This window comes from Terrapene carolina, unplaced genomic scaffold, assembly GCF_002925995.2.
Source record: "Terrapene carolina triunguis isolate 2854851 unplaced genomic scaffold, T_m_triunguis-2.0 Scaffold210, whole genome shotgun sequence".
Taxonomy (NCBI): Eukaryota; Metazoa; Chordata; order Testudines; family Emydidae; genus Terrapene; species Terrapene triunguis.
Genome location: NW_020664561.1, coordinates 1,228,897 through 1,255,030, shown reverse-complemented (window position 1 = coordinate 1,255,030; position 26,134 = coordinate 1,228,897). Strand labels below are relative to the sequence as shown.

At 50.6% G+C, this 26,134-nt stretch overlaps 1 protein-coding gene across 1 annotated transcript; it reads left to right on the top strand.

The window, feature by feature from the left end:
- LOC113407270 (serine/threonine-protein kinase Kist-like) lies at positions 1-26,134 on the top strand. The gene is made up of 8 exons (XM_026655586.1): positions 1-244; positions 3,645-3,937; positions 7,333-7,524; positions 9,619-9,713; positions 10,948-11,024; positions 22,478-22,576; positions 24,929-25,017; positions 25,555-26,134. The coding sequence occupies exons 1-8, from the start codon at positions 1-3 to the stop codon at positions 25,699-25,701; spliced, it is 1,236 nt and encodes a 411-aa protein (XP_026511371.1). The 3' UTR covers positions 25,702-26,134.

The window sequence follows — 26,134 nt, the reverse complement described above, 5'->3', positions numbered from 1 at the left end:
ATGGCCGGGGCCCCGCTGCTGGAGGCGCTGGGTCGCCTGTGGCAGGTGCAGGCCCAGCTCGGCAGCGGTGCCTCCGCCTCCGTCTTCCGCGTGAGCTGCTGCGGGGACTCGCGCGCTCTGCTCGGCGCCGTCAAGGAGTTCGTGCCCCCGGCGCGGCCCGGGCCTGCCGCCCGCAGCGCCCCGGAGTACGGCTTCGGCAAGGAGCGCGCCGCGCTGGTTCAGCTGCGGGGCCACCGCAACATCGGTAACGGGACCCCCCTACCCTACCCCCCCCCCGGGCAACATCGGTAACGGGACCCCCCCACACCCTCCCCGGCAACATCGGTAACGGGACTGGCCCCCCGGGACCCTGCACAACATCAGTAATCAGGACCCCCCCGCCTCCCAGCAGCGTTGATCGCCGGCACTGGCCAGGACACCTAGCACCTCCCTGCAACATGTAACCTGAACCGCCCCCACACACAACATCAGTAAAGGGATTAGTAACAGACAGCCTGTTGTGCTACTTGGTGGGACCCTCTGCCCACCACCCCAGCATCTGTAACCAGGGCCCACCCTGCATCCTCTGGGCCAGGACCCCACCACAGTAACCAGGACCAGCTGGGGCCTCCTGCATGGCCAGCCCTAGACTCCCTGTCCCTCTAATATCGGTAGCCAGGGCCACCTGCCCCCTCCAAGTCCCCATAATTGGACCGACTGGGAACCCCTGTGTGCTCCAGCCAGGAGCCCCTGCACTCCCTGGCAACATTGGTAACCGGGGCCAGTTGGGACACCCCTCATCTTCCTCCCCCCCCCATTTAGACCCCATACTCTACCCCATCCCTGCCGCAACATTGGTAACCAGGACCCCACCCCACTACCCCCATACTCTACCCCATCCTACCCCTGGCAACATTGATAATGGGACCCTCTAACCCCCTAGGCTGTGGACCCCCCTGAATTCCATCACCCCCCCCCCCCCGCAGCAACACCAGTAACCGGGATTTGCTGAGACATGCCCCACACTCCCCCAGCAACATCAGTAACCAGGATTCCCCTGAACTCTCTGGCCAGGACCCCTGAGTAACTGGGATTGGGTCTGGACCCCCCTGCAACACAGGTACCTGGGACCCCTGGCATCCCTCTCCCAGGACAGGACCCCCTACATGCACACATCAGTAATTAGAACCCCTGGCACTGCCTACAGGCCAGGCTTCCATGGTCATGACCCTTCCCACAACATCCGTAACCAGGATCCCCCACGCAACATGGGTAACCGGAACCACCTGGGGCCTTCTGCATGCCTGGACTGGGACCCCCTGCACTCTCCCCCAACATTTGTAACCAGGACCCTCCCTGCATCCCACAACCTGGACCCCCCACCCCAGTAACTGGGACCGGCCAGGACCACTCCTCCTAATCCTTGCAACATCTGGGACTCTGCCATGACCTCCTGGCCAGCACACACACCCCCATACTTCCACCCCCACAACTTCAGTAACTAGGCTGGGACCCGACCCCCAGCACCTCCAGCTGGGACACTATGTAAAATTGGTAATCAGGACCCCTGCTAGTCCTCTGGGCTAAGACCCTCCTGGGCCCCCTACTCCCACCCCCAGTAACTAAGACAGGGCTGGGACAGGACCCCCATACCCTCCCACAACATCAGTGATCAGGATTCAGGACCCCTGCACCCCAATCTCCCCACAACACTGCTAACTGTGGTACCCCCACCCTCCGGCACAGAACCACCAACCCCCTGTCCCTACTGCAACATCAGTAGCTGGGATCCCTACTGCCTCATGAACCAGAACCCCCCAGGCCTACCACTGCATCAGTAACCAGGGCCCCCCGATCCCACTCTGCAACGTCAGTAACAGGGACCCTGCCAGCCCTGGCCTCTCTCTCCCTGCATCCTCATGGCATCAGTAACAGGGACCCTGAACCCTACCAGCCCTGGCCCCCCTCTCCCTGCACCCCCATGGCATCAGTAACAGGGACCCAGGCCCCTGCCAGCCCTGGTCCCCCTCTCCCTGCCCCTCCACAGCATCAGTAATGGGGACCCTGGCCCCTGCCAACCCTGCCCCCCCCCTTCCCCCTGCACCACCACAGCACATCCTCCTCTCCACACGCTACAACATCAGTAATTGGGCTGGTCCAACTGGGCTGGAATGCCCACCTCCATTCCCCACCACCACAGTATCGGTAACAGGGCCAGTACCCCCACCAGGCCTGGCCCCCCCACCATAACATCAGGGACTACAACCCTTCAACAACATTGGTAACCAGGGTCTCTTCCCTCACTAGCTCACAACCCTGTACCGCCAGGCCAGTGGTGCTCTATCTCCAGCTATAATGTCAGTAATCGGAACGGGGCCCCTCTTACTGCAGCATGAGGTAACTGGGACCCCCTGCATGGGCTAGGACCTCCCCAAGATAGAGACTGCCACTCCCCTACTGCAACATCGGTAACCAAGATTCTTCCCCCCTCCTCCCCGTCTTTGATCCCTCTGCAATATCAGGAGCCAGGACCCAACTGCCCTGGGACAGAGATCTACCCACCATCACAACACGAGTAACCTGGACCCCCCACCATTCCCTGGGATCTCCCACCAAGCCGAGACACACACACCCCAACTGCTACATCAGGAGCCGGGACCCCTCCACAGCAGTGACAGAGACCCTGGCTCCCCCTCACCCCTGGCCTGGCCTCCCATCCCCCTCCACAGTGTTGGTAACTGGGACCTCCCCCAGGCTGTGTTGGGGCCCATAGCCCCTCCCAGCAACATCTCTAACCCGAGCTCTCCTGAGCCAGGATGGGGACATTACCCTCCCTGCCCCAGCGACATCCTGATGGGGGCCCCCACTGCAATGTTGGAAATGGGCTGGGACCCCTTCCTGGGGAACTGGATACACCTCCTCCCTACAGCAGCCTGAGGAACTATGCCAGGGTCGTCACCTAGGGCTACCGACCAGTCCCCTGCAGCACCGGGCATGGGAATGCCCTCTGCACAACTCGCCCACTGCAGCAGTGGTAATCAGGTCAGACCAAGGACAGCCCACCCCACAACCTCCAATTACCAGCCCCAGTCCCCCACGTGGGCAGGCTGTGCTTTGGGCCAGGGTGGGATCTGAAGCTGGGGGGTGCTTTGTACCCTCCTGTGTTCTAGGGCTTTTCATCCTGCAGCATCTGGCAGATCAGTGTGGAGGGGGGTCTGCCCTGAGACCAGGTGCCACCTATATGCTGCTGCAGGCTGCTATGCCCTGCCTCCTTGTGCCCATGCTGGGTGGGGGAAGGGAAAAGTGATGAAGCATGCATCCAGCCTCTGGCAGAACCAGTAGGAGTTTTGAATAATCTGCTGGTTCCTTGCTTGGAGTCCAAAGTGCAAATGTAGCAAGAAAAGGGTTAGCAGGCTGGCTCTGTACGCTCCCAAACCAGCCCGTTCCCTCTTCCCCTCCCCACCACGACAGTGCAGGTGTCATGTGAGGGGAGAGGCAGGCATCAGAGGCCTGTCTGTGCTGGGGGATTTCCAAGCCCAGCTGAGCAAGTTCTTTGCTTTCAGCCTCCGTATGCTCCCTCGCTGATCTAAAGGGAAGCAGAACGGGTCTGATGCTCAACTTGGAGTCACTTTGAATTCACCAGCTTTGCCCTTGTCTGATTCCAGTGACACTGTACGGCGTGTTCACCAACCACTTCTCTGCAAATGGCCCTTCTCGCTGCCTCCTGCTGGAGCTGCTGGACATCAGCGTGTCAGAGCTGCTTCTCTACTCCAGCCATCAGGGTTGCTCCATGTGGATGATCCAGCACTGTGCCCGTGATGTGTTAGAGGCCCTGTCTTTCCTTCACCACAAAGGCTATGTGCATGCAGACCTCAAGCCACGCAACATCCTGTGGAGCGCAGAGGAAGAGTGCTTTAAACTCATTGACTTTGGGCTTAGCTTCAAAGAGGGGTATCAGGTTTGGAACACTGTTTATAGGAGCACTTAATTCTGTTTCATGTCACTGTGCTGTGATCCTGTCAACTGTCTGCAGCTATGTGGATTTGCTGGGCTGGTGACTCTTTAGGGGTTACCCGTCTCTGTGGATCATTACTGAGCCAATGATCCAGCTCTGTAGGAATGTAGGGATTGAAGACCCAGTCGGACCAGTGGTCCATATTGTGGCCGATAACCAGATGCTTCAGAGGAAGGTGCAGCTAGGAAGTAGTAGGCCCCTAGGGTCAGTTTCTTCCTAAACCCAGATAGCTAGTGCCTGGCCTGTGCCCTGGAACATGAGCTTGTATCTCATCTAACAGGATGCAGATGTTCCCATTATCCATGTAAATATCTAATCCTTCTCTTGATCTTAGTCTCTTGATACCTTGTGGCTGTGTATTCCTCAGGGTGATTAAACATTGGGTTTAAATGCCTTTTTTAAATGTGTTGCTTTTCAATTTCACAGACAGTCCCTTGTTCTTGTATTGTGCAAGAGGGTAAACAGGTGCATAAATCTACAGGCTCTCCTCTAGCATTCCTTATTTTATGTACGACCATTACCCTATGTCCCTTCTTATTCACCTCCTGCTTAACAACCCTCATCTTTTCAGTCTCTCCTATGAAAATTTCACTGTCACTCAGTTTTCACCCATCTTTTGACCTCTTTTTCTGCTATGTGCCTTCCAAGATAGGGTGATGCTATTAATGAATCCTCGCATTCTGTTTGATCTTTTGACTGCCACTTCACATTGAGCAGATTTTCACTGAGCTCTTTGCAAGGATGTCCTGGTTCCTTTTCCATGTGCCTAGCATTAATATGGAGCCCGCCCACCCCTGCCCCCGGTGTATGGACAGTTCAGATTATTTATCCTGATGTGCACTACCGTGCATTTATCAACACCGACTTTCATCTGAAACCATGCAGCCTCCATTCACCCAGCTCTGTTAGACCCCTTTTGGTGCTTCAGGCTTTACTTGTCTCAGCTAACTTAAACCATGTTGTCATCTGTAAATCTCGTCATCTTCCTGGGCAGCCCCTTTTCTGGATCATTCATATGTTAAACAGCACTAGTCCTCCTAAGGAGCCGTAGGACACCTCACTGTTAACATATGACACTAATTTACCTCTCATCTGGGACTACTTAGTTTCCTTAATAGCTTCCTGTGAGGGGTCTGTCAGAGGGATTTTGAAGTCCAGATTGCCTGTCAGCTGGTTCTCCTTCATCCACCTTATGGCTGACACCCACTAAGAATAGTAGTAGACAAGACTGACATGATTTTCTTTTTCAGAAGTGGTGGTGGTTTGTCCCTCTTGTATCCTGTTCATCTAGATGTTCTATGATTCAATTATTTCAACCACTTGGCCTGGTACTGAAAGCAAGGCTCACTGTCTGATTGCCAAGGTCATCCATTTGATTTGCTATCTTTGAGCTCTCTGGTAGAGTAGCTGATTTTAATGAGCATATTTTAGTTAGTGGCATGGCCAATTTGCTCTGAAGTGCTTTCGGGACCAGTGGCTGTCTGCCATGCTGTGCTAGTGACTTGTTACTCTGCCTAGCAGAATGTGTTGAGGTTTTCCCGTCGCGTTTGCTCCTCTAATTCCTTCTTAACCATCCTAATTCGCTTCTTGTATTTGGACCTTTCTGCTGGGCTGAATTTCCTGGTTTTGGTGTTGGGAGCCATCCAGGTTGACCTGAATAACCTCGAGCCTTGCCATGAGAACAGACTGAAGCTGGCTTGTCCTCTTCCCCCTGTTGTTTAGGTGCGTAAGTGCCTTCTGTGACCACTAGGGCTGCTTGTCTGTGATTTTCAATTTCCTCACTTCTGACTCTTGGGCCTCTTTGACATGGTTCTCCTCTTTTAAATAAAAATATCTCCCTTTCTATCACTTAAAGCTAGGGGGTGCTGGGCTTTTAGAGAGGTTCTCTGGTAAAATGAGGTCTCAACCACTTGTGGTTACCAGTGATCTTGGCTCTTCCCGATGGCAGAGGTGGCTAAATTCCAGATTTGGGAATTATATTTGGCCTATATCCTCTCGGTTTTAGCTAGCCAGTGTTATCTTTCTGCCCTAAGCTGCTGTTTAGTTGGGTGGTTAAACCTCGGCCGTGTTTTGCTTCAAACATGTCTGCACTTAGAGTGGGTGAAGGGATCTTTTTATACCGCTCGTATGTCAGTTTGAAGTTTACAAGCCACTTTGGGCTCCTTCGGATGAAAGGCACTTTGTGAGAATAAATCTGCAAGAGATGTACAGTCAATTAGTTGAACTGAAATGAATTCTCTTTGAATGGGTTCCTGGTAAAGTTGGCTGGCTCCACACTTTGCCTGGAGAATTTAGTTTCAAACTCTTCTCTTCTGCTGTAATGCCCTGGCTTGACTCTAAAACGATGCTTCTGAGCAGCCCTATAAAGGCAAGGGGGCATGTAGTTTATTTCCTCTGCTGCCATCTCTCTTTTCTTTGAACAGGCAGCGTATAGGCATTTTACTTTCTCTTCAGTAGCAAAAGGCAGAGCTGTCGCTGCTGAACAGGAATTGATTGCTGCAGTTTTTTCTGACTGTGGGGGAAGAGGAGAGCTGGGGGGAAAGTATATTTAAGTTCCCTGCCTGCATATTACAGATGTTTGTTTAGGATTTAGCTTTAAAATATTAGTATTTGAACAGAAGCCATTATCAGTCCTCTCTGCTCTGACATAAGCTGATCATGAGCTAGGCCCAGAAGTCCTCTCTGTCCTTATATACTGTATTAGTTTTTGGAGGAGCATTATGCAGACTTGACACCTTACTCTGAAGCATCTAGAATTCTCCTTGGCAGGAGACTGGATATCTGTTCAGATGATCATTGGACTGGTCCAGGATGACACTGCTTGCATTGATATTGGTGCTCTGCCTTTCACTTTCATCTCCAATACAAATCACTGATGTCAAAATGAGCCACTAGCTTTCTTACTGGAAGGTGGTTCTCTCTTAAAGTGTCTCACCAAACTGCTGACTGGGCTACCAAAACAGACTGACCTTTCTAAACTTGGCTGGCTGTTTAACACCTGGAGATTTAGCAAGCTTTTGTTAAGCTGCCCATCTCAGTGGTTCTCAAAGTTTTGTACTGGTGACCCCTTTCACATAGCAAGCCTCTGAGTGTGACCCCCCCCTTATAAAGTAAAAACACTTTTTAATAAATGCTGGAGGCAAAGCGGGGTTTGGGGTGAAGGCTGACATCTCACGACCCCCCATGTAATAACCTCGCTGACCCCCTGACGGGTCCCGACCCCCAGTTTGAGAACCCCTGGCCTATCTGGAAAGGACTCTGGAAGCTGGTATAAGGGGGCGGGGGGGAGGGAATTGGCTGAATCCTGGTTCTAGTATTCTATGTTCGATCTTCCTTAGGATGTGAAATACATTCAGACAGACGGGTATCGGGCTCCAGAGGCAGAGCTGCAGAACTGCCTTGCTCAGGCGGGGCTCCAGAGTGAAACGGAATGTACCTCTGCTGTAGATCTGTGGAGTCTAGGAATCGTTTTACTGGAAATGTTCTCAGGAATGAAACTGAAACATACTGTCCAATCTCAGGAATGGAAGGTGAGGAAAAGCTGCTCTTTGGATTCCCAAATCCAGGGTCATTGTTCATGCTGGAGGAGCTTGTGCTCCCTTGTTTTATCCTGCTTATATGATGCTATTCCCAATGCCCAGAAAATGCATTGAAACCATCCCTTTAGTTCTTTCTTCAGCCTTCTTGGGAGTTACTGTTCTGGAGCACTAAAATTGCACCTGTCCATAGGATGGGGATGTCTCTTTGGGGCCTGAATTCACACTGTGGGACGGGTGAAATGCTAAGGCTCCAGGACTGGGTCTTGTCTAGGGTCTTGTCTATACTGCAGAGTTTTGTTGCCAAAAGGCAGCTTTTGGCGACTAAACAATGGAGGTGTACACACTGCAATGCCACTTTTGGCAACAAAACTCTTCAGTTTCGGTGACAAAATCAAACCACTTCCACGAAAGGCAGAGAGCTTTTTGTGGCAAACTTAAAGTGACAAAGCATCAGTGTAGACGCTGCTGTTCATTATATCACCAGAACTAGCCTCCTCCAGTATCCCACAATGCCTGCTGTGACCGCTCTGTTCACTGTTTTGAGCTCGACTGCTCTGAACTTAGAGACAGCGTGCCAGCACACTCCCTCTCCCCCAACACACACACTCTTCCCCCCCCCCCCACACACACCCTGTCACACACTGTCTTCCCCCACACACACACACACACACACTTCAGTTGAAAAGAAGCTGCCAATCTAGCAGGATGGCCAAGAAATCGACATCATATGATGCTGTACCTGCCCCAGGAGGCATTGCAAACCCTTCCCAAAGCACCCTGCGGCCAGTTGCACAGAGGGATAGCTACCCACAGTGCACTGATCTGTGTCAATGCAAGAGCTGCTAGTGTGGATGCGCTCCACTGACACAAGGAGCATAGTGTGGATATGCAACAGTGGCTTAATTAGAGCGACATCACTTTTGTCGACAAAATTCTGCAGTGTACACTTAGCCTAGATCTTGGCTCTGTTTGTAAGACTGCCAGCTTTGGTGTAACACCAGAATGGAAAGTGAAATAGATCAGTTACGTTTCTGCAAACTAGTTCAGTGGCATGGTGACAAAGCAATAACTTTCTCTGGCTTTTAGTGCGACTCTCACAATGAAGGGCTGTTTATTAACTCTGGGAGTGTACTGAGGACAGGAGAGTGCTGCAAGGCATGTCTGACTGACTGACTCCACATTTCTGCTCTGAAATGGTCACTTTTATTTCCAGCTCCTCTCTTGGCAATAGGCATCATTCAGAAAGACTCCCAGTAAGGAACTGAAAAATGTGTCACACACCGTGAAATAAGCTCATCCCTGTGAAATCTGATCTCCCCGTTCTGCTGGAGCCTCCCAGCTGGAGGCTCCTAACTGCTAGTCCAGGCTGAGCTAGGGAGAAACAGGACTTGTCCTTCCCCTGCACAGCTGCTCTCAGTGGGGAGATTAGACTTACCTCCAAAGGCAGCACAGAAGTGAGTGTGGTACACCCTCACTTCTGCGCTGCAGCAGCCATGTAGCTGCGCGCAGGGCTTCCACCCCACAGCTTCTGCCCGGACTCAGGGCTTCCACCTCCCATGGCTTGGGGTGCTGGTGCTTGCCCCCCCCACCTGCAGCTCAGGGTGCCCAAATTGGCCAGGACCCATGCTTTAATCCGCCACTGGCCAGTGCTAGCCTTTAGTAGCCCCTGGCTGGGGTGTTCCCACCAGCACTGGGAGATCAGACTCACCTCCACCTCTGGGAGCCTCCTCCTGCTGCAGGAAGCTCTGGGACTGCTACCTTCAGAGCCCAGCTCTGCAGGCAGCACAGAAGTGAGGATGGCAATCCTGTGACCTTCCTACAACAGCTTTGCAACCCCCCCCCCCCCCCATGATCCCCTTTTGGGTCAGGACCCCCATGATTACAACAATGAAATTTCAGATGTAAACATATGAAATTGTGAATTTGACCAATTTTAAAACCCTCTGGCCGTGAAATTGACCATAATGGACCATGAATTTGGTAGGGCCCTACCCATAGGAAATGCCCCCTCAGTCTCAGCGTTTTGGTGAATGTTCACCCCAGGATTTTATTTTCCTTCTAACCCTGGTTGCTTTTGCTTTCCAGACAAACAGTTCTGCCATCATTGATCACATTTTTGCCAGTGAAGGTGTGGTAAATTCAGCCATCCCAGCCTATCACCTCAGAGACCTTATCAAGAGGTATATTGCAAATAGCAAATGTTACATGTTACTCTGAGGTACATGTATGCTGATCCAAGCAGTACTGTTCTACTTGTAAAGGTTTGTCTTGCATTCAGATACCAAGGAGTCTTGCAGTCCTTGCCTAGGCTGCCTACTCTCCTGAAACTTTCCCATGGTTGTGCTGGCAGTGCAGCTCCAGGAGTGCCTGACTCCTGGTATTCTAATTACTGTGTGAGCAGGGCTGCACAGAGTGGGTGTAGAGAACATTGGTGGCCTGCCTATGCTAGCACTCCCATTGTTGCCGTCCGGGGAATGGGGTGATGGGGAACTTGTATAAAAATATTGATGGTGATGAGGCGTTGGCAGCATCTCTTTAAGCCAGTAGATGAAACATGTTTGGAAAAATGCCTTCCCTGTGATGTCAATAAGGTCCAAATAGGAGCATCTGCAGTTCCTAAGTTAGTAGAGGAGAGGGCTCAGCGCCGCTGCTGCTGCTCTGATCCTTCCCAAGTAGCAGCAGAGTAAATCAATAACTCTAGCAGCAAAGAAACTGACTTGACTGCCTGGTGGGCTGCAATGGAGCTCCAGTCATGTCACTTCCCTGCTGCTAGTGGGGGAAGCTCTGAGCAGCAGCTGAATCAGAGTTCCCCTGGGGAAGAGGACCTAAAAACAGAGGCTGGGGGAGGGGATAGACGTTTGTCCCTGAGCATCCAGTGTTGTGAGCCCCAGTGATCACAGCTTTCCCCAGAAGGTTCTAGGTCACTGTGGCACGGTCGCCTGCCATCCTGTAAATGGGAATATGCAGAGGCTTTTCAGAGAACAGCCATCTCACTGTGAAAGGGTAGACTCTGGAGCAGCCATAGGGCAGCATCTGTAGGAGAATATTCAATCATGGACCTGTAGCTAGAAATGGTTATAACTGATGGTATAAATGAAACCACTCATCAGCATGGCCTGTGCTAAAATCTAAGTGTCGCTTTCCAAACTCAGTTTTGGTAGAGGAGTCTGGAAAAGTTACTCACCAAACACTCCTGTAAGAAGCCCTTTAAGGTGCTTGTAACGCCGAAATTCTCAGAGACTATGAACAAAAGAGAGTGCACAGAAATCCCACGTGTGAGAGTGCTGTAAGGGGGCAGATGTGCTGTGGGGTTTGTACGTAAGGTTCCAGTCTCACTTGAAATGCAGATCTCATCACTGCCTTTGCTGTGGGGATGCTGTGTGCAAAAACATGACGTCTCCCTTTGTCTTCTAGCATGCTTCATGATGACCAAGCGAAAAGAGCCACTGCTGCAAAGGCCCTGTGCAGCCCCTTCTTCAGCATTCCCTTCGGTAAGTTGTGTAGTTCCATCCGCCTCAGGCTTCTAACATCAAGGGCAAGGAGCCCTTGTGTCCAGCTGGAATTGTTTTGCCCCTCAGGCTTTCTTCACTTATTCTCCCTGGGTTGGTCTTTTGTGCCTGATGGCAGCCACCAGTCCTCTGCAGCACAGCTGCTTCAAACTTTGCCCATGCTTCACCCTGTGCACAGGATCTGACTGTGGCTTGTCTCCCTAGCTGGAGGCCACAAAGTGTTGGTCTCCCTCTAGAAGGGCAGGCAGGCACTTTTCACAGATTCTGCTTAACTTAGACAAAACCAGCATTTACTTGACCACCCAAAGAAGAAGGGTAACCAGTAATATGTGCCTGTTATGGGTACTATGAAATCCCTTTTGGGTAGCCTTGAGCTCTAGATGCCGGGGTAAGCAAATAGATAGATAGATAGATATGGTTACCTTGTTTCCCACTTAGGCCTGGTCTACACTAGTAAATTAGGTCAGTATAACTACATTGCTCGGGTGTGAAAAATCCACAGCCTCTGAGCAATGCAGTTAAACCAAACTAACCCCTGGCGCAGTCGTTGATGGGAGAATTCTCCCACTCTCCCATAGAGGTGGATTACCTACATCAGTGGGAGAAGCCCTTCCATCGGGGCGTAGGTAATGTCTTTACTGCACTACAGCGGCGCGGTTGCAGCATTTTAAGTGTAGACAAGGCCTGAGTATGAATCTCGGGGCTTGTGAAGCACCGTGGGAGGGGGGGAGGGGAAGCTGTCTGACAGTGGCTTCTGTTAGTGCTTCATCAAATTAAGCTTGTTAGCAGCTGAGCAATGTCAATACACTGCCCACTGAAGGCAGCAGTGTGGTCCAATGGATCAGGCACGAGTGGGAGTCAAGTCCTTCTTCTGGGGACTACATAGCAAATCACACTGCATGCTGGTGTTGGGGTCACTGCGTTGCTCAGTCAGCACTGCCCTCTTGGATCCAACAGTGTGATTTCCTCTTCAGTTGAAATGGAAAGGCCATCTGCGCCAAATCGCACGCTGGGTCACAAGCTTCCAGCTGGAGAAAAGTCGGGAACACTCCTGCCTCTTTGGAGTCTTGACCCTCTCCATGTTGTGTCCAATTACCCTCCCTCCCCCCCCCCCCCCGAATGTCTGTCAGTCCCCCCAGGAGCTGCACACATGGCTTTGCCTTCTGCTGCTTTAGCTCTTTAGGCAGCACAGCTGTACTCCTTATTCATTAGTGCCAGTGTAAATTATTAGCAGGTGTGGAGCCTCTCGCCTCTGGGCTGGCAAGTGGCTTCTGCTGAGTCTCTGCAGCTTTCCCTGAGCTGTGTGAAGTGTGGGGTGGAGAGGCTTGCAGAAGAGGAAGCTTCTCAAAGCTGAGTGGCCCTGGAACATAAGAACTGCCATACTGGGTCAGACCAAAAGTCCATCCGACAGTGGCCAGTGCCAGGTGCCCCAGAGCGAATGAACAGAGCAGGTAATCATTGAGTGATCCATCCCCTGTCACCCATTCTCAGCTTCTGGCAAACAGAGGCTAGGGACACCATCCCTGACTATCCTGGTTAATAGCCATTGACGGACCTATTCTCCATGAATTTATCTAGTTCCTTTTTGAACCCTGTTATAGTCTTGGCCTTCACAACGTCCTCTGGCAAAGAGTTCCACAGGTTGACTGTGCGTTGTGTGAAAAAATACTTCCTTTTGTTTGTTTTAAACCTGCTGCCTATTAATTTCATTTGGTTACCCCCTAGTTCTTGTGTTATGAGGAGTAAATAACACTTCCTTATTTCATGCTCAGTCATGATTTTATAGACCTCTAGCATATTCTCCTTTAGTCATCTCTTTTCCAAGCAGTATAGTCCCAGTCTTATTAATCTCTCCTCATATGGCAGCCATTCCATACCCCTAATCATTTTTGTTGCCCTTTTTTGAACCTTTTCCAATTCCAATATCTTTTTTTTTTTTTTTTTCCTGAGATGCGGCATGCAATAATATGTGGACGTACCATAGTTTTATATTGAGGCAGTATGATATTTTTATATCTTATCTATCCCTTTCCTAATGATTCCCAAGATTCTGTTTGCTTTTTTGACTGCCGCTGCACATTAAGTGGATATTTTCAGAGAACTATCCACAATGACTCCAAGATCTCTTTCTTGAGTGGTAACAGCTAATTTAGACCCCATGATTTTATACGTATAATTGGGATTATGTTTTCCAATGTGCATTACTTTGCTATTTTGTTGCCCAGTCACCCAGTTTTGAGAGATCCTTTTGTAGCTCTTCGCAGTCTGGCTGGTACTTAACTATTTTGAGTAGTTTTGTATCATCTGCAAATTTTGCCACCTCACTGTTTACCCCTTTTTCCAGATCATTTATGAATATGTTGAATAGGAGTAGGCCCAGTACAGATCCCTGGGGGACCCCCCTATTTACCTCTCTCCATTCTGAAAACTGACCATTTATTCCTACCTTTTAACCAGCTACCAATCCATAAGAGAACCTTCCCTGTTATTCCATGACAGCTTACCTTGCTTAAGAGCCTTTGGTGAGGGACCTTGTCAAAGGCTTTCTGAAAATCTAAATACACTATATCCACTGGATCCCCCTTTTCCACATGTTTATTGACCCCCTCAAAGAATTCTCGTAGACCTTGGTAGAACACCTTGGTTTGTGAGGGCTCAGGCCAGTAGCTTCATTCGAGCCGGCAGCCTTGGGCTGAGGACAGCTACTCTGGGCAGGCTCAGTGCCTGGCTGGTTGGGAAGCATGTTAACACTTTTCCTGTTTTGTGAGGGATTTGGGTTGCATTTGAAGTATTATCTCCCCAGCTACTTGGAAGTGCTCTGCCTGGCAGACTTTTTGAGCCAGGGCTCCTCCCACTTTTAGAGAGTACAACTTCTGCATCTCAGGGTAATTTTTGGCCCTTTCCTGCTGAAAGACAGCGGCAGGCTCTAGATGGCTCTTCTGTCCACCTGCCCCCGAGGGCATTACGGTCAGACTGCGCAACAGCTCTTGAGCCCAAAAGAATGAAGGCATGTGTATGTGAAGGTTCGGGGCTTTGGGAAGGCAAGGAGCTTTGATGCATTGACACTAGGGCATTGTGGTTAAAGCACTGGACTGTGACCCAGAAGATCCAGGTTCTGTTTGTGGCTGGCCGAAGGTTTCCTACGTGACCCTGGGAAAGTCTTGTAATTTCTGTGACCATTTCTCCATATGTAAAATGGGGCTCATACTTCAGAAGGATATAGCTATGACTGCTTGCAATACTACAGCTCTAGGGCTGTGTAAGATCTAGTGTAGGCTCATAGCGTTTTAAGGCATTTAGGACCCTCTGGGCTGCCCACCTAATAACACAGGCCATACGGTTGCGCTAGAGCAGATCTTTTAGAAGGCCATCACTTAGTCATGCTCTAAAGACTCCAAGTGCAGGAGACCCCAGCCCAGCCCGTGTGAGTTGTTCCAATGGCTCAGCACCCGAGGTGTTTCAAAACACTTGTCATATTTTCAGTTTGAAATCTGGTGATTTCCATTTCCAGCTGGAGAATCTTGTTCTGCCTTTTTGTCTGCTAGATTAAAGAACCTGCTGCTCTCAAGAGTCTTCTCCCTACACAGGGTCCATCTACACTGCACTGAAAAACCTGCAGCGCTGAGTCTCAGAGCCCAGGTCAACTGACTCAGGCTGCGGGCTGAAAATAGTAGTGTAGACGCCTGGGCTCTGAGACCCAACCATCTCATGGGATTTTGGAGCCCGGGCTCCAGCCCAAGCCTGACTGTCTGCACTGTAGTTTTTAGCCCTGCAGCCTGAGCCCCAGGAGCCCGAGTCAGTTGACCCAGGCCGGCCGCAGCCGTGCCCATGGCTCTTTTGTTGCAGGGTAGATGTAGCCATAGGGACTTGTAGACCATGATCAAGTCATCTGCTAACCTTTTCTTCAGTAAACTAGACAACTGTTAGGTCGGCTTTCCAGACCTCAGATTATCTTTGTAGCTCTGTTCTGAATGTCTCCATTTTGTAGCCTCCTTTTTGAGGTGTGGATACCAGAACTGGATGCAGTATTCCATTATGGCTTGGTGCCATAGAACATGAGGTGGTCCTGGGCTTTTGCGTTGTGGTGATGTAGTAAAGACACTGGCACACCCACTGAGGCCTTCTGGCAGGTTGGCATGTTGGTGCCAAGCAGCAGAGATGCTCCATCACAGCAGTGTTACTGGGCTCTAAAGTGGTGAGCCTCTGGAGAAATGCCCAGGGGCTGAGGCCTGAGCTGTCTTCTGAGACATCAGGTAGCTATCACCATTTAAAGCATCATCCTCACTTCCCCAGGCTCTGAGGTGCCCACCAGCTGAGGCTTTTCTAGCCACAGCAGCGGTACAATGTCTTTTGAAGTGCTGGACAGTGGGAGGCAGCACAGATACATCTGTGGTCATCCCGCCAGGCTGTCTCCCCCTGCATACCAGCCAGGCTGAGCTACAGTAATGACTTGACAGGAGAAGTCAGCTGAGCCCCTAAGAGCCAGGTCACTGCACCCAGATCTGTTGGATTCTGCTCCCAGATGAGCATGGAAAGCAGAGAGGCAAGGCTTTCCAGCACCAGGAAACAGGCTGCAAGAAATCCACCTTCCCTGGGCCACCACCACGTGGGAGCTATGTAACCTCTCCAGGGGTCTAGGCCAGTGCGTGTCTCGTTAACAAAGCAACTGAACAGTGTTAGCTGGCTAATGCTAAATAAAAGAACTTGCATCTCCACAGCCTGAGATGCAGAAAAGCAGCACTTCTGCCAGATCAGACCTGTCAGCTCAGCCCTGGGTCCCATTTCATCATCAAAGCTCCTGGTGCCTGATTCACTGAAGTCTTGGGCACCATGTGGAGGCAGAGCCTCCTGGGAATGACAGCAGCGGGAGTCCAGGAGGGCTTGGTATTGAAGACTTCCCAACAGGAAGAATTGTGGATTTCCATTGCTTAGCGAAGCACAGACGCTCGCAGTCTGGAATTAGGAGTTGCATTCCACAGCATTGTTCAAGGGGCTGCGCATTGTGGGGTCTGCAGGGGTCCCACTTGGGATGAAGCATTGAAGATTTCAACCTGGGAATGTCTTAGGCTTGGTGTTTGATGCCTTTGTCCTATTGATGGAGCAGCAGAAGCACCCTTTCCCCACCAAGACACTGACTCAGGATAGTAGACCAATGAGTTCTTCCATGTCCTGGTGCCATGCAGGGTGAAGTTTTAGGAGTATGTGTGTCTATGTTGCTCTGGGTCACTGACAACTCCAGGGGGACCAGCATCTCAACAGTCCGCTCCCGGTGCTGTTTTACCCAGCAACCGCTCTGTCTTCTGGGATCACTGCATGGCTGGTAGGTCAGTGCTTCAGATTGTGATTCCTATATTGCAATTCCATTATAGCTTAGTTCCTAGCTCTGCTCCTTGTGACGATCTGGTGGTATTGAAAGCCTTCCTCTGCCTGTTTGCATGGTGTGAGGCGGTGCTGCAGAAGGAAGCATTGATTGGTGCTTTCTTAGAGAGTTAATCTAGAATATCGCTTGAAGCTTTCGCTTTCACTTTTGACACAGCTGGGTCAGAGCTCCCTACAGTCCAGTTCTGCTGGGAAGTTGGCTGCACTGGGGATAGACTTGTTATCTACAATCGCATTGTGATACCCTCACTCCACAAGTCAGTTCATTTTGCTGGAGCTACCCATGGGTAGGGCCCTACCAAATTCACAGCCATGAAATATGCGTCACAGACCATGAAATCTGGTCTTTTGTGTGCTTTTACACAATACTATACAGATTTCATGGGGGGAGACCAGCATTTCTCAAATTGGGGGTCCTGACCCAAAAGGGAATTGCAGGGGAGTCACAGTATTGCCACCCTTACTTCTGTGCTGACTTCAGAGCTGGGCGGCATACCATACCATGCTACCCTTATTTCTGTGCTGCTGCTGGCAGCGACTCTGCCTTCAGAGCTGGGCTCCCAGCCCGCAGCAGCCACTCTCCAGCTGCTCAGCTCTGAAGGCAGCGCTGCCGCCAGCAGCAGTGCAGAAGTAAGAGTAGCAATACTGCAACCTCACCTACAATAACCTTGCGACCCCTCCACAACTCCTTTTTGGGTCAGGACTCCTACAATTACAACACCATGTCTGGTTTGAGAGGTTCATACTGAGAAAACAGGACAATCAGCGAGCTATCTTAAGTGCCTGTACACAAATGCAAGAAGCCTGGGAAACAAGCAGGGAGAACTGGAAGTCCTGGCACAGTCAAGGAATTATGATGTGATTGGAATAATCAAGACTTGGTGGGATAACTCATATGACTGGAGTACTATCATGGATGGATATAAACTGTTTAGGAAGGACAGGCCGGTCAGAAAAGTTGGGGGAGTTGCATTGTATGTAAGAGAGCAGTATGACTGCTCAGAGCTCTGGTATGAAACTGCAGAAAAACCTGAGAGTCTCTAGATTAAGCTTAGACGTGTGAGCAACAAGGGTGATGTGGTGGTGGGAGTCTACTATAGACCACCAGACCAGGGGGATGAGGCTTTCTTCAGGCAACTAACAGAAGTTACTAGATCACAGGCCCTGGTTCACATGGGGGACTTCAATCACCCTGATATCTGCTGGGAGAGTAATACAGCAGTGCACAGACAATCCAGGAAGTTTTTGGAAAGTGTAGGGGACAATTTCCTGGTGCAAGTGCTGGAGGAACCAACTAGGGGCAGAGCTCTTCTTGACCTGCTGCTCACAAACAGGGGGAAGCAAAAGTGGATGGGAACCTGGGAGGCAGTAACCATGAGATGGTCGAGTTCAGGATCCTGACACAAGGAAGAAAGGAGAGCAGCAGAATATGGACCCTGGACTTCAGAAAAGCAGACTTTGACTCCTTCAGGGAACAGATGGGCAGGATCCCCTGGGAGAATAACATGAGGGGCAAAGGAGTCCAGGAGAGCTGGCTGTATTTTAAAGATCCTTATTGAGATTGCAGGAACAAACCGTCCCGATGTGTAGAAAGAATAGTAAATATGGCAGGTGACCAGCTTGGCTTAACAGTGAAATCCTTGCTGATCTTAAACACAAAAAAGCTTACAAGAAGTGGAAGCTTGGACAAATGACCAGGGAGGAGTATAAAAAAATATTGCTCAGGCATGCAGGAGTGAAATCAGGAAGGCCAAATCACACTTGGAGTTGCAGCTAGAAAGGGATGTTAAAAGTAACAAGAAGGGTTTCTACAGGTATGTTAGCAACAAGAAGAAGGTCAAGGAAAGTGTGGGCCCCTTACTGAATGGGGGAGGCAACCTAGTGACAGAGGATGTGGAAAAAGCTAATGTACTCGATGCTTTTTTTGCCTCTGTCTTCACGAACAAGATCAGTTCCCAGACTACTGCACTGGGCAGCACAGTACGGGGAGGAGGTGACCAGCCCTCTGTAGCGAAAGAAGTGGTTCAGGACTATTTAGAAAAACTGGACGAGCACAAGTCCATGGGGCCAGATGGACTGCATCCGAGGGTGCTAAAGGAGTTGGCGGATGTGATTGCAGAGCCGTTGGCCGTTATCTTTGAAAACTCATGGTGATCGGGGGAGGTCCCGGATGACTGGAAAAAGGCTAATGTAGTGCCCATCTTTAAAAAAGGGAAGGAGGAGGATCTGGGGAGCTACAGGCCAGTCAGCCTCACCTCAGTCCCTGGAAAAATCATGGAGCAGGTCCTCAAGAAATCAATTTTGAAGCACGTAGAGGAGAGGAAAGTGATCAGGAACAGTCAGCATGGATTCACCAAGGGCAAGTCATGCCTGACTAACCTAATTGCCTTCTATGATGAGATAACTGGCTCTGTGGATGAGGGGAAAGCAGTGGACGTGTTATTTCTTGACTTTAGCAAAGCTTTTGATACGGTCTCTCACAGTATTCTTGCCAGCAAGTTAAAGAAGTATGGGCTGGATGAATGGACTATAGGGTGGATAGAAAGCTGGCTAGATTGTCGGGCTCAACGGGTAGTGATCGATGCCTCCATGTCTAGTTGGCAGCCGGTTTCAAACGGAGTGCCCCAAGGGTCGGTCCTGGGGCCGGTTTTGTTCAATATCTTCATTAATGATCTGGAGGATGGCGTGGACTGCACTCTCAGCAAGTTTGCAGATGACACTAAACTGAGAGGAGTGGTAGATATGCTGGAGGGTAGGGATTGGATACAGAGGGACCTAGACAAATTAGAGGATTGGGCCAAAAGAAACCTGATGAGGTCAACAAGGACAAGTGCAGAGTCCTGCACTTAGGACGGAAGAATCCTATGCACTGCTACAGACTAGGGACCGAGTGGCTAGACAGCAATTCGGCAGAAAAGGACCTAGGGGTTACAGTGGACAAGAAGCTGGATATGAGTCGACAGTATGTCCTTGTTGCCAAGAAGGCTAACGGCATTTTGGGCTATATAAGTAGGAGCATTGCCAGTAGATCGAGGGATGTGATCATTCCCCTCTATTCGTCATTGGTGAGGCCTCACCTGGAGTACTGTGTCCAGTTTTGGGCCCCACACTACAAGAAGGATGTGGAAAAATTGGAAAGAGTCCAGCGGAGGGCAACAAAAATGATTAGGGGGCTGGAGCACATGACTTACGAGGAGAGGCTGAGGGAACTGGGATTATTTAGTCTGCAGAAGAGAAGAATGGGGGGGGGGGGAGGGTTGATAGTTGCTTTCAACTACCTGAAAGGGGGTTCCAAAGAAGATGGATCTAGACTATTCTCAGTGGTAGCAGATGACAGAACAAGGAGTAATGGTCGCAAGTAGCAGTGGGGGAGGTGTAGTTTGGATATTAGGAAAAACTTTTTCATTGGGAGGGTGGTGAGGCTCTGGAATGGGTTACCTACGGAGGTGGTGGAATCTCCTTCCTTAGATGTTTTTAAGGCCCGGCTTGACAAAGCCCTGGCTGGGATGATTTAGTTGGGGATTGGTTCTGCTTTGAGCAGGGGGTTGGACTAGATGACCTCCTGAGGTCCCATCCAACCCTGATATTCTAGGATAGTCCTGTCTCAGCAAACTCAGGGCTTGTCTACAGGAATATTTCATTTACAGCAAGCCGGGGTGTGACTCTACCCCATACTAGCCTGCTGCAGAGTAACTGTCCACGTTGACCCTGCTGAATCGCTTTAACAGTTTATTAGTGCACTTTGATCTAGTCCACTTTGAAATGGGACTCAGTCAAATCACGGTAACGAACTGTTCATGCGAATCAGCGGAGTCCACATGGACACTTTGGGCTGGTCCACACTAATCGCCCAGTTCGAACTTAGGGCTGGTCTACACCCAGCCGCTAGTTCGGCGGCTGGGGATCGAAGTTCCGGGTTCGACTTATCGCGTCTGGTCTGGACGCGATAAGTCGAACCAGGAAGTGCTCGCCGTCGACTGCGGTACTCCAGCTCAGCGAGAGGAGTACCGCGGAGTCGACGGGGAGCCTGCCTGCCGCGTGTGGACCGCGTCTGAACCGCGGTAAGTTCGAACTAAGGTATGTCGAATTCAGCTACGTTATTAACGTAACTGAATTTGCGTACCTTAGTTCGAATTGGGGGGTTAGTGTGGACCAGGCCTAAGATACGCAACTTCAGCTACGTGAATAACGTAGCTGAAGTTGAAGTACCTTAGTTCGAATGTAAAGGTACTTACCAAAGGTCCACATGCGGCAGGCAGGCTCCCCCGTCGACTCCGCCTACTCCTCTCGCGGAGCAGGAGTACCGGCGTCGACGGCGAGCACTTCCGGGATCGATTTATCGCGTCTAGACAAGACACGATAAATCGATCCCAGAAGATCGATTGCTTCCCGCCGAACCCAGAGGTAAGTATAGACGTACCCTTAGTCCATGGCAGGCTAGTGTGGGGGTAGAGTCACACTCCAGCTTGCTGTGAACTAAATTTTCACATAGGCAAGCCCTCGGACCGGTGGTTTATACTAGAGCTCTTCCCCTTCTCCGCTGCATTCGGTCTGACGCTTAAGTGTTCGTTCCTAAATTGATCAGCTTCCTTTGGAAGCAGCCATTGCCTGTTAACTCTTTGTTCCTTCCACTCACACTCTGGACTGCAGCACCTCCTGACACAGGTCTAGCGAGGTGGTGGTGGTCTTGAGTCATTCTAGGACAGATAGCTGCTTAGCTGGTTAACGTTCTCCTAACGTTCTCCATCCTAGAGAGGCTGCCCCCTCCCACTTTAATTGGGAAGGCCCTATGGGTGTATCTTACATGGAATAAGGCCCTTAAAGGAGCTCATCTCCAAAACTTTCCTAGACCCCAACTAGCTGGGCAGAGTTAGAGCTGAGTGAAAACTCCAGGGACTGCCTCTTTGCTTTCCCGGCTGCTGTAACCTACAGATAAGGGCCTTGAGGGAAGGTGGGTCAGACTGCCATGGTCTCAATCTACAATCTGCCTCGTGGTCTGTTAGGGAACTTACCCCGCCTCATACCTTTGAAGGCATGGGCAGTTCTTGTTGCTTTAGGGTTTGTTAGAGGTCTTGGTTGTCTTTTGATGACGAACCATTCATTAGGATCTTGCTATTCTGTGCTGGCCTGCTGGCCTCGCTGGTCACACTGCAGCAAGAGTGCACATGGCAGGATTTCTAGGCATCCCTTGAGCTTCTTGTTCTCCAAGAGTGGCAACTTGCCTTTAAAGAAGGGACGCTTACTTTGTAATTCTGCTCTGTGAAGAGCTCACACAGGGTTCTAACTCACCCATCCTTCCACCTCCCCAGAATACGGGGCCCTACACTAAGGCAAAGGGTTGCATTTAAAAAAAACAGCACTTTTCTTTTGCCCTTGATACTGTGAACTGTGCAGTTCTCATGGTGCAGTGGTGCACAGCTGGATTTGGAAGGGAGGTCTTGCTTCACATGCATTCAGGAACTGACAGAAAATATTCTTGGGGGAACTGAGGCTGTGACATTGGGAATAGAAGGAGCTTGTGCAAAACACTGGTCAAGAGGAGTGGGTACCTGCTTGAACATGGTACCCACGAGTGCGAATCCTGCAGTGATGGTACGTACAGAGAAGTAGAATTGCAAGATGAGTAACTCTCCTTTCATTGACGGGGTAGAAGGGCTTTATATCCTGCTGTATAAGTAACACCTGGTCCAGCTACCTTGGCCCTGGGGACCCTTGTCAATGTCTGAATCCAAGCTGAATAGCAATAATTTCAGACTTGATTCACACTGCTTCTGTGCCTTTAAAATCACTTTCAGCCACTGTCTCTGGGCAAACTAACCTTCTGGCCTTTGGGTCTCAGAGGTTGCACTCAAAGCCTTCCTGGAAGGGAGGCTGGTCAATGTGCAGATTGAGGCCAGCTGCACACAGCATGGCTACAGGGTGTAATGCATGTATGTGGTGAGGGGAAACAAAACTGTACCTCCAAAAGTGTAAATACTGATACAGCCTTTCTCGCCCTCCCCCTGCTTTCCCGTTTAATGCCTTTCCTTCTATGGAACTGGGTGGTGGCAAAGCAGCTCCCCATATTGAAGATCTGATGATGCTTCCAACTCCAGTGCTAAGGCTGCTCAATGTCTTGAGTGATGCTTCTCTTCAGAGTGAAGAAGAATATGAAGGTTGGTATCTGTATTACAGACTGCAGTGCAGTAATGTTGTCGTACAAATCCACATCCCAGAATGCTGTTGGGATCAGAGTGGGGTGAGAGTTTAGAGGCATAAGGAAAAGGGAGCAAAGAAACTCGGCTGGGATTTGAAACAAGTGCATAGGTACAAGAAGGCTGTTCCAGACGGCAGGAGTTGCAGAGAATGCTCTGAGAAGAGACTGGGCCTAGCTGATTAGAGAGGGTGACCCAGAGACTGGGGTAAGTTCATGGATGGCTAGAAGGGCTGCTTGAGCACATAACCAATGGGTCAAAGCAGCGCCAGACACCTGCATGTGCAGAACAGGGTGGGAGGGAGGGGAGAATGCTGAAATGCGTTGAGTGATGTCATTCAGACATCAGCAGAGATTTAAAATAATCTATCTGTATTGTCGTACATTAGCAACGTTGTGTACAAAGTGCAGACGCTCGGAGAAAGCTAGGAGAGCCCCCTATGGGGGTAGGCTATAGGATGAGCTCTCTTCACAAAGAGCCTGGCTTGTAGTAGCCGGGTTTCCTCCCTGCTTTAAGTGACATTATAACCCAGTACAGAGCACTCATGGAACTTCCAGCTTCTAGCTGTGCAAAACGATCAGTGAGTGCACACACCAGGGAACAGGACTGGCCCCACTCCTGTGAGCAAGCAGTGCAGCCACACGTGTCTAGTCCGTGACACTAATGTTTCCCCTCTGGGGACCCAGGCTGTCACCCTTGTCCTAGACGGGGCTTGTTCCCACTGTGATGTAGCAGAGACTTGGTGACTGAAGGACGCAGTGCTCTGCCAGACACTATATGTCGTCTGTCTGGAACTGAGACCCCTTTAAATAACATGATTTTTCTGCTGATGCTTCTGGGACAAGCAGAATCAGTGGGTGGCCCACTGAGTGCAGGCATTTCTGGGGGCTGGGAATACTCCAGGTACAAAAGCCCCCTTGCCATGTGTTGGGAACAGAGAGCAATGCCCCTCCCCAGCCTCCATGCTCCTGGGTCTGACACCAGGTCGCTGCTGCCTCCCAGCAGCAGCCTTGTCTAAATGTTCCTGTACTTCTCCTGTGGCAATCTTTCAATCCCCTCCCTCTCCTGGTGGACAGGCGGGGGGACAGTCGGCACCGGGGAGGCAGACAGCAGCAGGGCTGTCGCCACCTCCCAAGTAGCAGGGCTATGGAGCAGAAAAGTCATTGAGACACCCCAGCGGCTAGGGAGAAATAACAGTTCCCCACACCCACACCAAGGCTTGTGGTAGCATCTTCCCTTCAGTGCTTGACTCCTGGTGGGGAAGGTGAAGTTAATGGGGTTTAAGAAGAGCTGGAGCATCATGGGATAAGTACTCTCCTGGGCACCATGATGGGATTGCTGCCTACTATTCATGCAAGAGCGTAGGGTGCCTCAGGACCACCATGTGCTTCAATGTGCCCAAGTGGGTAGCAGGAGGAAGCTGGAGCTGGACTCCAGGCTCCCTGTAGCACCCCAGAGATCCTGTGCTTCCTATGGCCTCCCTCCCACCACAGTGCAGAGTTCAGGGAGAGCACGCTAGCTGAGCAGATTCCCTGGCTCCCCAGCTGGTATCCCAGTTTGCCACCTGCTTCCCCAGGTTCTCCCCCAGGACTCTTGTTTTTGGTTCCAGACTTGCCTCTTTAAAATCTGCAGGAGCTGCTGTGAGCCACATTGAGCACCTGGCTCCTCCTGGGCCTAGCGAGATCTGCAGAAGATCCTATAGATCAGGGGCAGGTGGAGTAGGTATGAAGATATGAAGGGTGGGGAGAGCTGGGTGACTGCTCTCTGGAATTCCCTCCTGTAGGCTTAGCGCTTCCTTCCAGTATGTGTCCTTGCGGAGCAATGGCAGCCACTCTGTAGGCTAACCCTGATATTGCCCCTTCCTCAAAACCTGCAGCAGAAGTTCTGCCAAACCAGGGGCCAGCAGAGAATTTTTTCACCAAACTAGAGGGTATTTGGGCAAGTCATTTTTATTGAGGTAGCATTTCAGTCCATCATGAGAACTCTCCAGTGCTGGCTTAGCCACGGCCTTGCTCAGGCAAGTCACTTCACTATCTGCCCAGCCTCTGGCACGCCTTCCCTCTCCCTGCCAGGATTCTCTTGGTCTTAGCTGGGTCGCTGCCAAGCCAGCTCTGTCCAGATTCCAGCTCACTCAGACATTGGGACATCTCTGGTGTACGCAGACAAAGAAGGAGACTTAAGTGTACGATGAGAAGTGACTGATCCAGACTCAGTCGGGACTGCTCACATTCCACACAGTTGGATTGCCCTAGTGTGGTTTATAACTGGTAATAGTTTGCAAAGCACAGGCCACATGGCTTTCTCTTCCCTCAGATGTGCTGGAAGACATAAGAGAGGAGTGTCAGAAATACGGCCCGGTTGTTTCCATGCTTGTTCCAAAGGAGAATCCTGGCAAAGGCCAAGTAAGTGTGGAAGGGAAGGGGCTTGATATTCACACTGCCAGCCTGACTGTCAAGCATTAATCCTGCTGGATGAGGGCAGTACTGTGCAACTAGAAGTATCTGGTTCTGTTGTGCAGCAGCATGAATTTGGCAAGGTAGCTCAGTGTTTCCTAGCCTAAGAGATGCCAGACTAGTTTTAGGGGAGGGTTTGGGGTACAGAGTGGAGGATGAGGAAAGTGGGGTGAGAAAGGGGTGTGTTAAGATGTTCAGCGCCAACTTGCTAAATGTCTAGTCCAGAGAAATGAGGAATGGTAGGTAGAATCTTAACTGGCCCTCCCTACAGACTCGGGCTGTGTGACCCCCTTCCCTGCTGTTCTAGTCCCACGGAGTCTGCTGAGGGCACTCTGGAGCTACAGGCAAGGAAAGCAGTTCATTAGCGATAATTCCTCACTAAGGAGGAAAGGAATAAAGCCAAACTTACCCAATCAGTGGGTGATGGATGAAATCCCTGGGGTCTGTGACTCAATGGCAGTGATGCCCTTGTCTCTGTCTTTCCAGGTCTTCGTTGAATATGCAAATGCTGGTGATTCCAAAGCTGCCCAGAAATTGCTCACTGGAAGGATGTTTGATGGCAAGTTTGTTGTGGCTACGTTTTACCCCCTGAGTGCCTATAAGAGAGGGTATCTGTACCAAACATTGCTCTAGCAGCAGCAGCCATCAGGAGAGTCGGCAGCGTCTCTTCCTCATTTCAGTGTGTTCTGCAGTTTGAATGTACAAAGAGCTTCCTAGCCCTGCTTTTGAGTAGTTTTGAAAGGAGATCTGCACAGTACAGAACTGGGCTTTTGCCCTCTAGTGCTGCTTTGTCCTGTACAAAGGTAGCCCATGCGGCTTTAAAATGATCTGTGTTCTGCTTGTTTGGTTACATTAGAGACGTGGCTCTTGCCTACCCTGGAAGGCTCTCGAGTGACTGGAGTAAGTAGTGGCATTGCCATCACAGGAGACTCGATATCTAAGCAATTGAGGTTAAGTCTGGTTCAGACTGTTAAAAATGTCGCTTCAGTGTCTTGACATTAATGATTGACTAATGTTTGGGGAAAGGATCTCTCTGTTAAATATTCATCGCGGAGTGAGAACCCCC